Raw genomic sequence first — 14162 nt, forward strand, 5'->3', positions numbered from 1 at the left:
GAGACAGATGGCAGCTAAATGAAGTTTAATTAAAGAATGAGCGCTTTGAATCAAATCACTTTAGAAAGTACAGTGCGCTGAGATGCTGGAGAGGGAGCAGCAGCAAGCAGCAGCAGCAGCTGGGCGCTCTGGCGAGGGGGCCAGGCTGTGCCCGGGACGCAGGCGCGCGGCGGGCCCCTGGCGCTGGCCTCAGCCGGGTCTCGCCTCCCAGATCACGGGACTCGGGGACGGGGAAGCCCCCGCGGCAGCTCTCCGTTCCTGAGCTTTGGCTGGCGGGAGGGGCGTGTCTCCTCGGCTTCTCTGTAACCCGATAGCCCTGCCATCGACCCGCTTAATTGCATGCACCTGCACAGAGGACGCGACAGGGACCAGAGGGAGGCCTTGCAGGCCGCGGCCCGTGCATCGGGTTGCCCAACCCCGGGCTGCGCGCACCGCCTCGCCCCTCCGCGCCAGGCCCGGGCAGGGGCCACTTCCGGCTATGGCTGCACATCTGAGCGCGCCGGGGCCTGGCGCGGGCGGGTGTAGACGGTCCCAGCCGCGCCGCCGCGCAGGCTCCCGCCATGGCAAAAGGAAGGCCTGAAGGGTGGCCCGGGAGGCTGGGGAGGGCGGCCCGGGAGCCCAGATCGCCGCGCAGGTGTGGGCGCAGCGCTCTGCGGAAGGAGCCCGGGAGGGTTGTTCTTTCTGGCCCAGCCCTGGGGTGAAGCCGGGGCCCCGCAGCTGCACCGCTGGGCCGCACCCGGGCCCCAGGTGGATTTGGTGTTCTTTAATCCAGAGCCAGATGGGGGCAGGGGACTGGTCGCTGCTATAGGGGCTGAAGGCAAGGCGACTGCTGCCAGCCTTGCCTCCCGGGTTTTACAGGCAGTTTCTGCAGCGAGCGGGTGGCCCCTGAAGGAGGTCACCCTTTTCTGATCCTGGATGGAAAATGGAGGCCAGGCCCAGGGCAGGACTGGAGGTTCTGGAGGCCACCGGCCGGATGTGGAAGGGAGGAAACGCTGCTGGCCGAGGACCGGGCAGGGGTGGCACCAGCAGAGAGGATCAGTCTGGCTGGGGTGAGCCCTTTGTGGGTTTTCAAGTCTTCCCAGGAGGAATCCCAGACCGGAAGCTGGGACGGGACCTTTCCTCCCAGCTCTGGGCTGGCAGAGCCACCTGGCTGTCCCCATCCTGTACTTGGGACTCAGCTCCTCCAAGCCCGAAGCCTCACTCTGGCCAGATGGTTAGAGCCAGAACCCAGGGTCACCTTGACCCCTGCTCTCCAGCAGCCCCTTCCCATGGTTCCCTGAAGGCTGCTGGCCAGCTCCAAACCACTGCCCTCCCCTACAGGGACCAGGAAGGGGCACCTCCCACATGCTCTTCCAGCCCCACGCCACCTCTGCTCCCTCCAGGCACCCTTCCAAATGGCAGCCCTCCCCGTTGCCCTGGACAGGCCACTGGGGCTGGGCGGGAAAGGGTGCAGCCTAGCCCACGGTGCAGCGGACAGGCAGAACCCAGGCTGAGTTCTTGTCCCTCCCACCCCCCATGTCACCTCCGGCCACTGCCCCTTGTTCCTGCAACTCCTTATTCCTGGACAGCACCAGTGTCCCCACCGGGTCCCGCGCGAACCTCCTTTGTCTCAACTCCTGGCTTGGCCTCAGCTTCAACTGTCCTGGCTGCTGCACCAGGTGAGGTCGCCCTGCTTTGTGCCCTGGGCCCTCTGTCCACTCCATGGGACACTCAGCCAGGTGCCTGTCCTCCCCACCCTGAGGGCAGGGCTGTTGATGTGAGTGGAGTGAGAGGACCCGGTGCTGCAGGCTCTGGTGACCACCTGCAGTCCTGTCCCCTCCTTAGCTTTTCACCTGTCACCAGAATGGCGTGAGATGCAGCTGTGACCGGTCTTAAGAGATCCACCCCATCTGAAGGTCCACCCAAAAGCCTCTCCATTCAGCCAGGCCACCCCGCTGGGCAGGGCTCCTGTCCCCAACACCAGGACCATGGTGACTAACACTTTCCCCCTGAGCTTGCCCTCTACCCGAGCCACATCCCCAGCCCAGGCTGGTCTTGAACTTCCAAGCAGCTGGGATTACAGCCCCGACACCCAGACTTCACCTAGTTCCTGGGGTCTTGAAGGTCCCTGCTACCACCCTGGGTGCTCCCTGAGGCCACTCCTGCCTGCGCTGGCTCGGCCCCGCCCAGGAAGGATGAGGGACTGTCCGTCCCTACCCCCCACAGGTGGGCAGGCTATAGGGTGGACAGGTGGCTTCATGTAACTGGTAGATAACAGGCCCATGGCTCAGGCCACTGCCTGGGGGAGGCTTGTCGGTGGCTCTTCTGCCTCCAGTGGCTTCTTGTCCTGATGTCACATGCCCCTGGTGGCAAAGAAATGAGCAGTGTCTGTCCCCAGACGGCAGGGACACTGCTTCTGTCTGGCAAGGAAGGGGTGTCTGAGCAGCCACCTGAACTGGGTCTCCTGCTGCTGTGTCCCCAGTTGCAGCCACAATTCCAGAAGTGAACATACACAGTTAAGAGCAAAGGTGACTTTTTTTTTTTTTTTTACTTATTTAAAAAGGCCTTCGCGGCAGGAATATAGTGTAAAAATCATTGGAAAAACTAAAAGGCATCGATACATATCCGAATATACACTTTGTACATAAATTACATTTCCTTTAGTCTTTCTGAGTGAGGTCCTGGTTCAGCTCTGAGGTCTAGTAATTAAGAGGTCCCGGGAGCTGCGTGTTCAGGCCGGCATAGTCCACCATGTACATTGGCCATTGCTAGAGAGAGGGGACAAACGTACCGGGTTAGGACTCGGGGTGACGCGGAAAGAACACCAGAACGCTCAGCTCGGCTCCGTCAAGGGCTTCCTCGCACCCTATTTATTTGGGGGCTGCTGAAGCCCAGAGAGGGGATGTGACCTCTCCAAGGTCACACAGTTCAGCAGGAGCCGAGCAGGATGGGCTGGGGGCCTTCTGACAGACCACCCGGGTGTCCTCGAGACTCCTCGTGTGGACAGCCAGGGGTGGGGGTGGCCGGGGGCTGAAGTCAGACTGGGCACAGGCGTGTACTCTCCACAACTCGCTTCTCATTCCAGAGAAGCCGTCCTGTCCCAGGCTGAGCGCGGAGGTAGGAATCCTCTATGCACATCCGAGCACTCGGGTAGGGACAAAGTCAAGGCTTGGACTTTTGGGAGCTCCAGTAAAGGGCTGAGGGAGACTCAGTCATGGGATCAAGAAATCCTGGTCATTTCCAATTGTGCTCAAATATCCCCCCATTAGGACTCAGGATTTATTTCCCCCTGGAACCGGGGACTGTGCTGTACCACTGAGCCGCATCCCCAGCCCTTTTTATTTTATATGTTGAGACAGGGTCTGGCCAAGTCGCCAAGGCTGGCCTCGAACTTGTGATCCTCCTGCCTCAGCCTCCTGAGTGGCTGGGACCATAGGCCTGCGCCACTGTGCACGGCAGGACTCAGGGTTGCTAGGCCGGGTGTGGCCCTAGTGGGTTTCCTCTTGGACAGGCAAGGCGGCGGCACTGATGGAACTTTGGAGGTGGGCTCTCCATCCAACACGGGTCGGTCCAGCCTCCGAATCCGGCTATCCTCTTCTACACAGTGGGGGTGACCCCCCCAGCTCAAGGAGCCCAGACCCTGGGTCCTGCTGTGAGCACCGGCAGGAGGGGCTGTCTCACGGGCAGGACAGGCGGAAGCAGCTGCACCCCAGAGGCTGGAGGTCCTCCCTCAGAGCCCAGTGTCTCCCCGAGCCCCCACCCCACCTCCTGGAGCAGACAGCCCCGCCCGAGCGAGGGGCAAAGGCCAAAGAGAAGCTTGGTGGAGTCCGGATCTGTGCAACTTTACCACGAGTGAAATCTGGCTGGCGGGGGCCACAGGCTCCGGGTTGGAAGAGGATGACGAGGAGGAGGAGGAGGAGGAGACGGAGTTGCCTTCCGAGACCCGCTTTCTCTTGCGCTTGGGGATGCTGCTGTCTTTGGCTGCGGGGAGAAGGGGCTGCTGAGCTGGATGCTGGGGGAGGGGCAGGGGGTGGGCTTCTTCCCAGCCTCCGGACCTCCCCACAGAGGCCTTTACTTTCAGGTTCAAAGTCTCCTTGTTGACCCTGCAGATGTCAACCTCCACCCCCAGTGGCCAAGGCTGCCTGGCTGGCCTCCTCTAACCAGCCCAAGGGCCACTCCTCCAGCTGCACCACCTGCCTTGCTGACAGAATCTCCAGCCCCCAGGCCCACGTGCCCAGCAGGCTCAGCGGGGGCCTGGCTCCTCCTCCGCCTCTGCCTCCCAGAAGGCCCAGCGCCCTTCCAGGGGCCAGTATCCAGCCTCCCCGCAGCCTTGGAAGTGAAGTGTAAGATCTTGCAGGCAGCTGGGCTTAGTGGCAAGTGCCTGTATTCCCAGCTGTCTGGGAGACAGGCAGGAGGATGTTTTGAGCCCAAGAGTTCAAGGTCACAAATGCAGCCTTGTTTCAAAAAAAAAAAAAAAAAAAAAAGAGGAGAAAAATTTTGCACGACCACTGTGTGATCCGTGAGATGCTGCACGAAGCTCTGTCTCCCTATTTTTTTTTTTTTTTGGTTATCGGGGGACAAAACCCAGGGGCGTTCTCCCACTGAACTAGATCACCAGTCCTTTTTAATTTTGAGACAAGGTCTTACTAACTTGCCGGGGTTGGCCTTGAACTTGTGATCCTCCTGCCTCAGCCTCCTGGACAGCTGTAATGACAGGTGTGCTCCACCGTGCCTGGCACCCAGCCAATGTTCAAGAGACCGGGACACACTGCTATCGTGTCATTACTGAGCTGACAGTTCCGAGGCACAGCAGGTGCATCCCAGGGGAAAGAAACCAGCAAACAGAAGTCCTAAGTTCAAATATTGCTGTTGCCACTTACTAGCTGTGCAACCCTGGGAAAATTTATTAGCCTCTCTGAGCCCAAATGGAGAAAGCAGGATGTGAGACTCAGATTGTGTATATCCAAGAGCCAGCACAGAGTAGGACTCCAGGTATTTTGCTTTGCTGGATAAGTGGATATGCATGTGTGACTTATGATAAAATTGCTCTTGAGGGGCTGGGGAGATAGCTCAGTTGGTAGACTGCTTGCCTCGAAAGCACAAGGCCCTGAGTTCCATCCCCAGTACCACAAAAAAAAAAAAAAAAATTGCTCTTGAATTCCTTTTTTTTTTTTTTTTTTGCCAGGCTGGGACTGAAGCCAGGGCTGGACAGGGCTCTACCTCTGAGCTTCACCTGTGGCCTGTGTGCTACAGACTTGGTGCTTGGGGCTTCACCGAGTGGAAACCCAACACTGCTCACTTAGAAGGTTTTTCTTTTGTACTGGGGACTAAACCCTGAGGTGCTTAACCACTGAGCCAGCCCTTTTTTGAGACAGGGCCTCGCTAAATTGTGGAGGATGGCTTTGCATTTTCGATCCTCCTGCCTCAGCCTCCCAGGTTGCTGGGATCACAGATGTGACCACCATGCCGGGCTAGGAGGTCTTAATGACATGGCATGAGGGCAGGCTGGGCCCATGGGACAACTTGGAAGAGACCTTGGAAGGCAGGAGGAGCCCAGTTAGGAGCCAGAGACAGGTTTTGGAGAAAGGGCCCATGTGAAGGGAATTTGGGCACCGGCTGCCACCTTGGGGCGCAGTGGCCCCACCACGTGTGTTCCTATGGCGCTGCCTTTGGCTGGAGGGCAGCTGCCAGCCGTCACCTCCGGTGACACTGCCAGATGTGTCTCTTCCTCTGTTTCCTGGCAGACAACTCCTGAATTCTCTGGATTTCACGTCGTCTGTCTTTTGTGGCGTTAGGAGGGGGCTGGAGGAGGGCTGGGACTTTCTGCTTGGTGGCCCAGCCTCTGGGAGGGGAGAGGGCCGAAGGTGACGCTGGTCGCCAGTGGCCAGTCAGTGACAAGTCACCCCCACGTGATGAAGCAACCGTGAGAACCCAAAGGACGTGGCTCCCGGGGGCGACCCGAGGCGGTTCCTGAAGGTGTGTGCCCTCTGGAGAGGCCCGTGTCCCTCCCCACCTCCGCAACGGCCCTCATAATAAGCCAGCAAGGGCTGGGACGTGGCCCAGTGGCAGAGCGCTTGCCTGGGATGCGCAGGGCCCTGGGTTCGAGCCCCTGCCCGTTGGCATGTCCACGGCACGCCAACACAACCCGGGGCTGTGGGACCCCCGTTCCCAGCTGGCTGGTCGGAAGCGCAGGGTGGGGCTGCATCTGAAGCTGGGGTGCGGCTCAGGGGTTGGGGGCTTGCTCAGCCTGTGCAGGGACCTGGGGTCTGTGCCCAGCACCTCCCCACAGAGCTGAGGGCGGACTCGGCACCATCTCCGGATAGAGTGTCAGAGCTGAACTGGGTCAGAATGCACACAGCCGGTGCTGCTGCCGCGCTGCGCGCTCCGGTGCGGAGACAGCCCCAGCCTCTGGGCGGAGGGAGGCCGTCTGCTCTTCTGCCCAGTCCCCCAGCGCCTGCGGCCACGCCTGGGGACGGGCTCCTGAGGGGAGCGGCCGTGGGGCTCCAGGGCAACCTGGGCCCCGGCTCTGTGGCCACGCCAAGTCCTCGAGGTTCAGAGGGTCCAGCAGCCTCTGCTTCGGCAGGTGGCCTTGGCCAGTCCCTGGCCCCCTCTGGACTCCTTTCCTGTGGCCTTGGGGACGGCACCCAGGGCTCTGTGCATGTTAAACGGCCGCCCACACCCGCTACCCACCAGTCTTGGAGCCTTGCAGGTCACGGGCCCGGTCGCCAGCACCCGGGGCTCCTCCCAGTCCTCTGCACCCCTCCCTGCAGGCCGGGTTGGGGTCCCGGTCACCTGGAGCCGCACTGCCTGCTTCACCTGCTCCCGTGGAACATGCCGCCTCTCCCCACCTGCGTGGCCTCCACGCCAGCCTGAGGCCCTGCCTTGCCTCGGCCGCGCCTGCCCTCTGGCTCCTCCGGTGCCACCTCTGAGCTGGTCCGGGCCTCCCTCGACAGGCACCTGCAGGCTTCCTGGGGCCTTTGGTGACCTGGGCTCTGCTAATGGAAGCTCAGGCTCCCGGGAGGTACACAGGGTGCAGAGGCTTCTGCTTCCCCATCGTGTGCCCACCTGGACCCAGGTGTCTAAGCCTTTTTGCGTGCGTGTCTGGGGATTGAACCCGGGGCCTTGAGACTTGTCTGCACCCCTGTGGAGGCCACGGATTCTAATGCCCACGAGGCAGAAGGGTGGCCTCTCCAGCCTCCCACTCACCTGGCACCTTGGCATCGTTACAGATTTCTGCAAAAGGTCTGAAAGAGAAAGAAACGAGGTGGCGGTCAGAGAGTGTGAGGCTCCCTCCTCCTCACCTGCCCCCTGAGCATGAGTCACGGCTCTCGTGACAGGAGAGCCTGCTGGGATGTCCTGTGCTGCCAGAGGCCCAAAGCAACAGGACCAAGTGACCAGGGACTGGAATCTCTGAAACCCTGAGCCAGCTGGGCGTGCTGGTGCACACCTGTCACCCCAGTGGTCTCGGGAGGCCGAGGCAGGAGGATTGAAAATTAGAGGTCAGCCTCAGCAACTTACCAAGACCTGGTCTCCAAGTGAAAAGCAAAGAGGGGCTGGGGCTCAGGGGTAGAGTGCTTGCCTAGCATGTGTGAGGGACTGGGTTCGATTCTCCATGTAAAAATAAATGAATAAAATAAAGGTCTATCAACATCTAAAAAAACATTTAAAAAAAAGGGCTGTGGATGTGGCTCAGCAGCAGAGCACCCCGAAATCAATTCCCAGTACCACAAAAACACCAAAACCCAAACAGTTCCCCACAAAATGCTCCACAGCACTGCCTGTGCCTCGGAAAGCTGAGGTCACCCTACCTTCCTGCGATTGTCACTTTGACACCCGCAGGCAGGGACGTGTTTACTCTTGGTGCTGGGGTTGACGCAGGGCGCTCTACCGCTGAGCCACACCCTCAACCCCTCTATTTTTTATTTTGAGGCAGGGTCTCACTGGGTTGCTTAGGGCCTTGCTAAATTGCTGAGGCTGGCCTCGAACGTGTGATCCTCCTGCCTCGGCCTCTGGGGTCGCTGGCTTTACGGGTGTGCACCACACACCTGGTTGTATGTGCTGCTTTTAAATCTGAAAACTGTCAGATCAACTATAGGTTGAGCATCCCTCATCCAAAACCCCAAGATCCGAAAGACTCCAAACCCGACGACCTTTGATGTTTTTGCAGTGCTGGTGACGGAACCCAGGGCTGACCAGGCACACGCTCCACTACTGGAACTTCTGGAGCGCTGAGGCCACCCTCATGGGGGACGTGGCTCGGTGGCAGAGCACCCGCCTCGCACGCCCAGCCCCGGGTTCCAGCCCCGCACCACACACAAAAAGAACAAAAGAAAACCCACAAAAGTTCTGGCTTCTGGACTCTGGGGTCAGGGACCCCGACCCCTGGGGCCTGGTCTCCTGCAGCCTTGCCAGTCGGGCGCTGGTCACTCACTGGAGCTGGTTGATGATGACCATGCGCACGTGCTCCCGGGCCTTCAGGATCTTCTCCAGCCGGTGGATGTCATAGGTGTTGGGGTTCCGGAAAGGGATGTCGTCCGGCAGGCCCGTGACCTCCACGGCGTCGGGGCTGTCCCGGATCAGTTTGTAAGGGACCAGCACTGGGCGGTTCAGGCCCAGGGCCTCACCTGGAGGGCAGAGTGGGACAGCGGTCCCCTGGTCACGTCTCCAGGGGGAGAGCTCGGCTCAGCTGCCATGCCACCCAGGAGGGGCCAAGAACCGCGCGGGGTCAGTGGAGGGCGGGTGGCCACGTCCCGGGGTGGCCCGAGGGGACACTGACCGTACTTCTCGTTGAAGAGCTCCTTCACCTGCTCTCGCAGGATCACCTTCTCCCCCAGCCTGTTGGCGTCGTCCTCATCTGTCGAAGAAGACCAGGGCTGAGGGTCTGCGAGGTGTCCCCGGCCTGTCTCTGGGCGCCACGCTCGCGCCCCGTGCTCCCTGAGCAGCACCCGCCGGGAAGGAACTCGGAGCCCAGGGTGGCACCAGGAGACCTCAGGAGGGTCGGGAATCGGGGTGACCACCCCTACCTGCAGGTCCGTGGCAGCCCCCCTGGGAGAACGGTCAGCAGGAGCCAGGGTCGGAGGGGTGGGGCGGGGAAGGCCTGGAGGCCCAGCCTCTGCCGACACCTAGGCTACACCTGGAGCGGCCCCAGGAGGTGACGTGGAGGCCAGCGTGAGCCAGCACGCTGGTGACGCCCGCAAACACGCCAGCTGGCCTGGGTACCGGGTGCCCTGCTGCCCTGCCCAGGCCCGAGGGAAACCGCCTCTGGGGTCTCCGCCTGCTCCTTGCTTTGCGCCGGGTGGCCCCTCCTGGCCGCCTGCCCCTCGGGCCTGGACGCTTCCCTGGAGGGTTCCTCGGCCGCCCCGGAGACAGGGCCTGGGTGGCTGGCTGCTGAGGGTCCCGGGGAGAGCCAGGCAGCAGCCCCGGGGCTTCCGGCCAACAGGAAGCCACAGGAAGGGGGCATGGTCTCAGTGCCAGGCTCCAGGGCAGGGGGGGTGGAGATGGAAGGGGCCAGGGCCAGGGCCTCGGGGACAGAGACAGAGGGGCCTTGGGAAGGAAGTTCCTGCTTTGATTCTGCAAACAGTTCTCAGGAGGCCAGATCCGGGCTGCACGACCCGGGGGGGTGGGGGCGGGTTCTGCGCGGCTCAGACCCCACCTGGGGTCCCAGTCCTGCTGCATGTACCCACCCCCTCGAGGGAGCGCTCCCCACAGGGCGCTGGGTACTGCTCGGCTGACCCCTCTTCCCAAAGCTCCTTCAGCGGCTGCTGAGTCCCAGGGCCTGTTGTAAACGTCAGGCGCCCCAGACAACCCTCCTCCTGTGTCCCCAACACAGGGGACTACGTCCTACTCAGATGCCCTAGATTTCCAGAAATCCTAATTTCCCCATCTACAGAAAAATCTTTAAATTCTTTTTTTTTTTTTTTTTTTTTTGGGTGCTGGGGATCGAACCCAGGGCCTTGAGCTTACAAGGCGAGCACTCTACCGACTGAGCTATCTCCCCAGACCCTCTTTAAATTCTTGATCGTTACATTCTTGGTTCTGGAAATTGAACCCAGGGCCTTGCACATGCTAAGATGGCTCTACCACTGAGCCACACCCCAGCTCCCGGGAGTGACCTTCGAATGTTCTGCGAGCCTCTTGCCCTACCAGCCCCCAGTGCTGCCTCTGCTGCGGCCTCCTCTTGGGCCTGGGGCAGATGAGGGCTTCCGGGATGCTGGACAAGACAGCTGCGTTGGGAGGAAGTGAGCGGGAACCCGAGTCCAGGGCCCGCAGCTGAGGCCTCTGTGGTCACCGACCGAGCACAGTGTGGCTGTCTCTGCACACAGGGTGCCGCAGGCCTGGCCGGCCCCTTGCTGGCACTTGTAGCCCGAGGGACAAAGAGGGACTCGGGAGAGATGGGGCCCCACACTGTCCTGGGCCGGGACTCCAGGCTGCGGAAGTGTCACAGGACTTCATGTGCGAAGGGCTCACGTCATCCCTAGACAAGCTGCTCCAGAACAGCATTCCAGCTGGACACCGTGCTGTCCCCGGGGACCCAGCAGGGCACACGCCGATGGTGTAGAGGAGAGGTGTCCCCAAAGCTCGTGTGTGAGACTGCACTGAAGTTCGGGGGGCACATGACTGGGTGGCGTCAGCCTTAACCCAGTCAGTGACTGAATCCCCCACAGGGATCAGCGGGGTGGGGACTGTGGCAGGTGGGTGTGGCCGCAGGAGGGCCACCGGGGTGCCTTGGGCTTATACTGTGTGCGTGGTGAGGGCAGCGGCCTCTCTCTCATTCCTGGTGCCATGTCCCCAGCCGCTGCCCTCAGCCATGACGTTCTGCCTCACCCAGGGGACAGGCACTGCGGCCAGTCCTGTGGGACGTCCCGACCACGACCTCGGGAACTGTGAGCCCCAAGTTGACTTTTCCTCCTCCAAAATGGTTCTGGTCAGGCGTTTGGTCACAGGGATGGAAAAGCCGACCAAAGCCCCTGCCCCGCCCCGCCCCGCAGGCCGCAGGACACCTGGTCCTCCCCAGGAGACGGCGAGGGGCTCTGCCAACGGCCACGCCGTGGCCAACAGGACCCGGTTCCCAGAGGTGACAGCCATAGGGGACCAAGGGACTGAGCTGCAGCCTCACCCACGTGCTGAGGCTCCTCACTCAGACCTTGGAGGTGGGCCCGAGGGGTGAGAGGCACCTGGACCGGGGGTCCCGCAGGCGCTCAGCTCAAGCCACCTGTGAGGAAACCCCTCTGCTTCCCAGGGGCACCTGGCCATGGGCTGGGATGTGGCTCAGCTGTGGAGCGCTTGCCGAGCATGCAGGAGGCCCTGGCTGGCCTCGAACCTGCAATCCTCCCGCCTCGGCCTCCTGAGTAGCTGGGAGGACAGGCGCGCACCACCTCTTAAGGGAGGAGTTCTGGAGTGGAACGGGGCAGGGTGGGTTCTGGGGTGGGGAGCGGGTGGGGGGGAAGAGTCCCTGCCCTCTGGGAACTTGAGGCCACTCCCTGGGCAGGGCGGCAAGGGAGGGACCAGCTGGGGAGGAGACCCTGACCCCGGTGGACGCCCTCTCCAGCTCCGGGGCCTGCTGGCCCGGCCCCGCTGCTCCTCGTGGGGAAGGACACTGCAGGGGCTGGGAGGGGCACAGGCAGCGGGGCCTTCCCCAACGTCCCGTGGTCCTGCCTGCGGCCGAGGTGGCTTGCCACACCCCTGGTCAGCCCGAAGGAGGGGCCTGCTGACCCAGATGGCCCAGTCAGTGGGCTGTGTGGCCAGGAGTGGCCATTCCTCATAACCAGGCCCTGGCCACCACGGTCACACACCCATGTCTGGACTGTGGCCTTGACCAGGGAGCTCCCGGGGGCTGCTGTGGGCAGCGGTGGCACAAAGCCTGCCTTGTCCTCAGCTGTGACCTGGGCCGGTCCCTCACTCAGTCCTGTCTGAAGTGGCAGGGGCTGCGGCACAGGCTGCGGGCAGTGATGCCTGCTCTTCAGGCCACGTCAGCAAGCCTCTTCCAGGGACCCGTCCAGCGCTCTGGGCCCAGGAGGCTGGGAAGGACGGCACGAGCTGCAGGCACCAAGAAGGCCCTCAGCCAGCCGTGGTGGCGCAGGCCCGTAAGCCCGGCAGCTCAGGAGGCTGGGGCAGGAGGATCCACAGTTCAAAGTCAGCCTCAGCAACTTAGCGAGGCCCTAAATAATTTCGTAAGACCCCGTCTCTAAATAAAACATAAAAAGGGGGGTAGGTGCAGGGTGTGTCCTGCCGAATGCCCCTGCCTGAAGGGGTCTTCTGGACCAGGGATGAGGAAGGTCCCCAGCCCGGCAGACAGCAAGACAATCTGATTCTAACACCTAATGCTGAGTGGTATTGGGAAAGTCACTCAACCTCTCTGGGCCTCAGTGCCCATATCCTCCAGTGGGAATCCTGGCTGTTGAAGGACCCAGTGTCACCTGTCAAAGAGCACTACGAAAAGTGCCAGATCTCCTGCCACCCCAGTCAGGTTGTCCCGCCTGTGGTCCTTCTTCCCAAGCTCCATCTTCCTGCAGTATCCAGAAATTAAATTTTACAAATGAAAACTGAAGTCTCCTCTCTCAAGTTCCCCCGGGTCGTTTCCCGCGCTTCGGACAGAACATTTCTAAGGGGCACGGTGCACCCCTTCTCGTTGAGCACGGGGGGTGGAGAGCCTCCCACCAAGTCCTGCTGAAGCCGGCCCCCAGCATGACCTGCTCCCTGCTGCCCGGGCACTTCCTGCTGACTGCAGGGGTCATCTGCCCAGCTCTCTCTTCCCATCCGCTGGACTCTGCCTGAGGGAAGGACAAGCCCGCTTCCTAATCACGCAATTTAAGGCACCTGGCTCGGGTGGAGCTCAGGTGGCCTTGGAGCTGCCCTGGGGGTCAAGTTCAAAGAGGCAGGAATGGCCTTGGCTTTCCCGTCCTGGTCTGAAGTCTGCCAGACTCACTTCCGAGGGCAGGCGAGGAAGCCGAGGCAGCGGAGGCAGCGGGGAGGCCCAGGCTGCCGAGGGGAGGCGGGAAGGGTGATGTGCCCCTGCCCTGCCAGCAGCCGCTCCTCTCTGCCAGGCCCGAGCCCAGGACCCAGGAGACCCCCAGGGGGGACCGTGGCTGTTTTAGCACAGGAGAGGCCAGGTTCCACTCCAGCTCCAAGAAAAAACAAGGAAGGAGGCTGAGGCTCAGAAGGAAGGCCCTCGGCCGCGGGGGAGTCCTGCAGGACCCTGTGGTCTCCTGCCACCCCAGGCCGGGGGTGCACTCGGGCCCTGCCCGGGATCCAGGAGGGCCGCTGCAGCCTGGCTCGGTGGCCAGGGGCGCCTCCCAAGGTGGGGGAGCTTGCCGGCCTCCTCTCTGGGTCCCGGGGCCTTCCCAACCCCTCAGGGCCCAGACACGCCAGAGCCATCGACGGGGGCAGGCAGTGGGCAGCCCCTGTGCCCGCCCCCGCCAGCCTGCAGCCCACGCTCTCCCGGGGCCTCCTGCCGGGGGCTGGCGCGAATGAGGGGAGGCCCTGTGAGCTGGGCGCCTCGGGCCTGGGCCCCCCGTCCTGGGGCTCCTCGGTTCTCCCAGGAGGGAGGGCAAGTGTGAGCATCTGCCCCGTGCGTCCTGGCTGCCTGGCGGTGCCCACTCCCCACGGCAACCCGGGGCAGCCGCGGGCACTGTCACCTGCCTGCGGAGCAGAGGCCCAGCCAGCCGGGAGGTTCTTGGTTCTGATTTTCTGGGCTGCTTCCTTCCTGCGAGGCAGGCACAGGAGGGAACCCAGATCGCAGGGCAGCTGTGTAAGAGCCCGGCTGGGGGCCAAGCATCAGGTGGAGCCCCTGGCACTCGGAATGGGGCTCAGTAGCTGCCCTTGGGGTACCAGGGGATCTGCCACCAGACTCCAGGGGTGGGAGGTGAGGGGCATGAGCAGGGGCACCACCAGGGGGCGCTGCTGCCCCCCACCCCTGGGAAGTCCAGGGCCCCACCCCCCAGAGGCTTGGTCATGTCTGTGAACCAGGTCACACAACACACCTGCAGGCTTCTAGCCACCTGGCAGGACGGGCTGCCCAGCGCCCCTGGACAGATGAAGAAAACAAGGCACGGAATGGTTGGTGACTTGCCTGAGGACAACCGGAGGGCGGGATCCCCGTGACTTAAGCACCTGCTCATTCACTCCACGCTTACTTGGCTTTGGTACGGGGCACTGAATCAGGGGTGCTTTACCACTGAGCTACA

The 14162-nt window shown here is 62.1% G+C and overlaps 1 protein-coding gene and 1 long non-coding RNA gene across 3 annotated transcripts in view; one reads left to right on the forward strand and one right to left on the reverse strand.

Moving 5' to 3' along the window:
* Nucleotides 1-392: 392 nt before the first annotated feature.
* On the forward strand, nt 393-2504 carry LOC124970244 (uncharacterized). Of its 2 annotated transcripts, none has more exons than XR_007106091.1 (4): nt 393-747; nt 859-1049; nt 1569-1658; nt 1825-2504. It is a non-coding gene; the product is annotated as an uncharacterized LOC124970244 (long non-coding RNA). The 2 variants fall into 2 exon arrangements; XR_007106090.1 differs by having other exon boundaries at nt 393-634.
* Nucleotides 2505-2514: 10 nt separating this feature from the next.
* Gtf2ird1 (GTF2I repeat domain containing 1) overlaps nt 2515-14162 on the reverse strand; it is an 86147-nt gene continuing 74499 nt past the window's right edge. The window contains exons 23-27 of the mRNA XM_047533466.1: nt 8756-8833; nt 8411-8603; nt 7186-7223; nt 3827-3960; nt 2515-2747 (exon numbers count right to left, since the gene is read on the reverse strand). Of these exons, the coding sequence (XP_047389422.1) occupies nt 2679-2747; nt 3827-3960; nt 7186-7223; nt 8411-8603; nt 8756-8833 (512 nt within the window). The 3' untranslated portion in view covers nt 2515-2678. The remainder of the gene's footprint in view (nt 2748-3826; nt 3961-7185; nt 7224-8410; nt 8604-8755; nt 8834-14162) is intronic.

This window comes from Sciurus carolinensis, chromosome 18 (genome assembly GCF_902686445.1).
Source record: "Sciurus carolinensis chromosome 18, mSciCar1.2, whole genome shotgun sequence".
Taxonomy (NCBI): domain Eukaryota; kingdom Metazoa; phylum Chordata; class Mammalia; order Rodentia; family Sciuridae; genus Sciurus; species Sciurus carolinensis.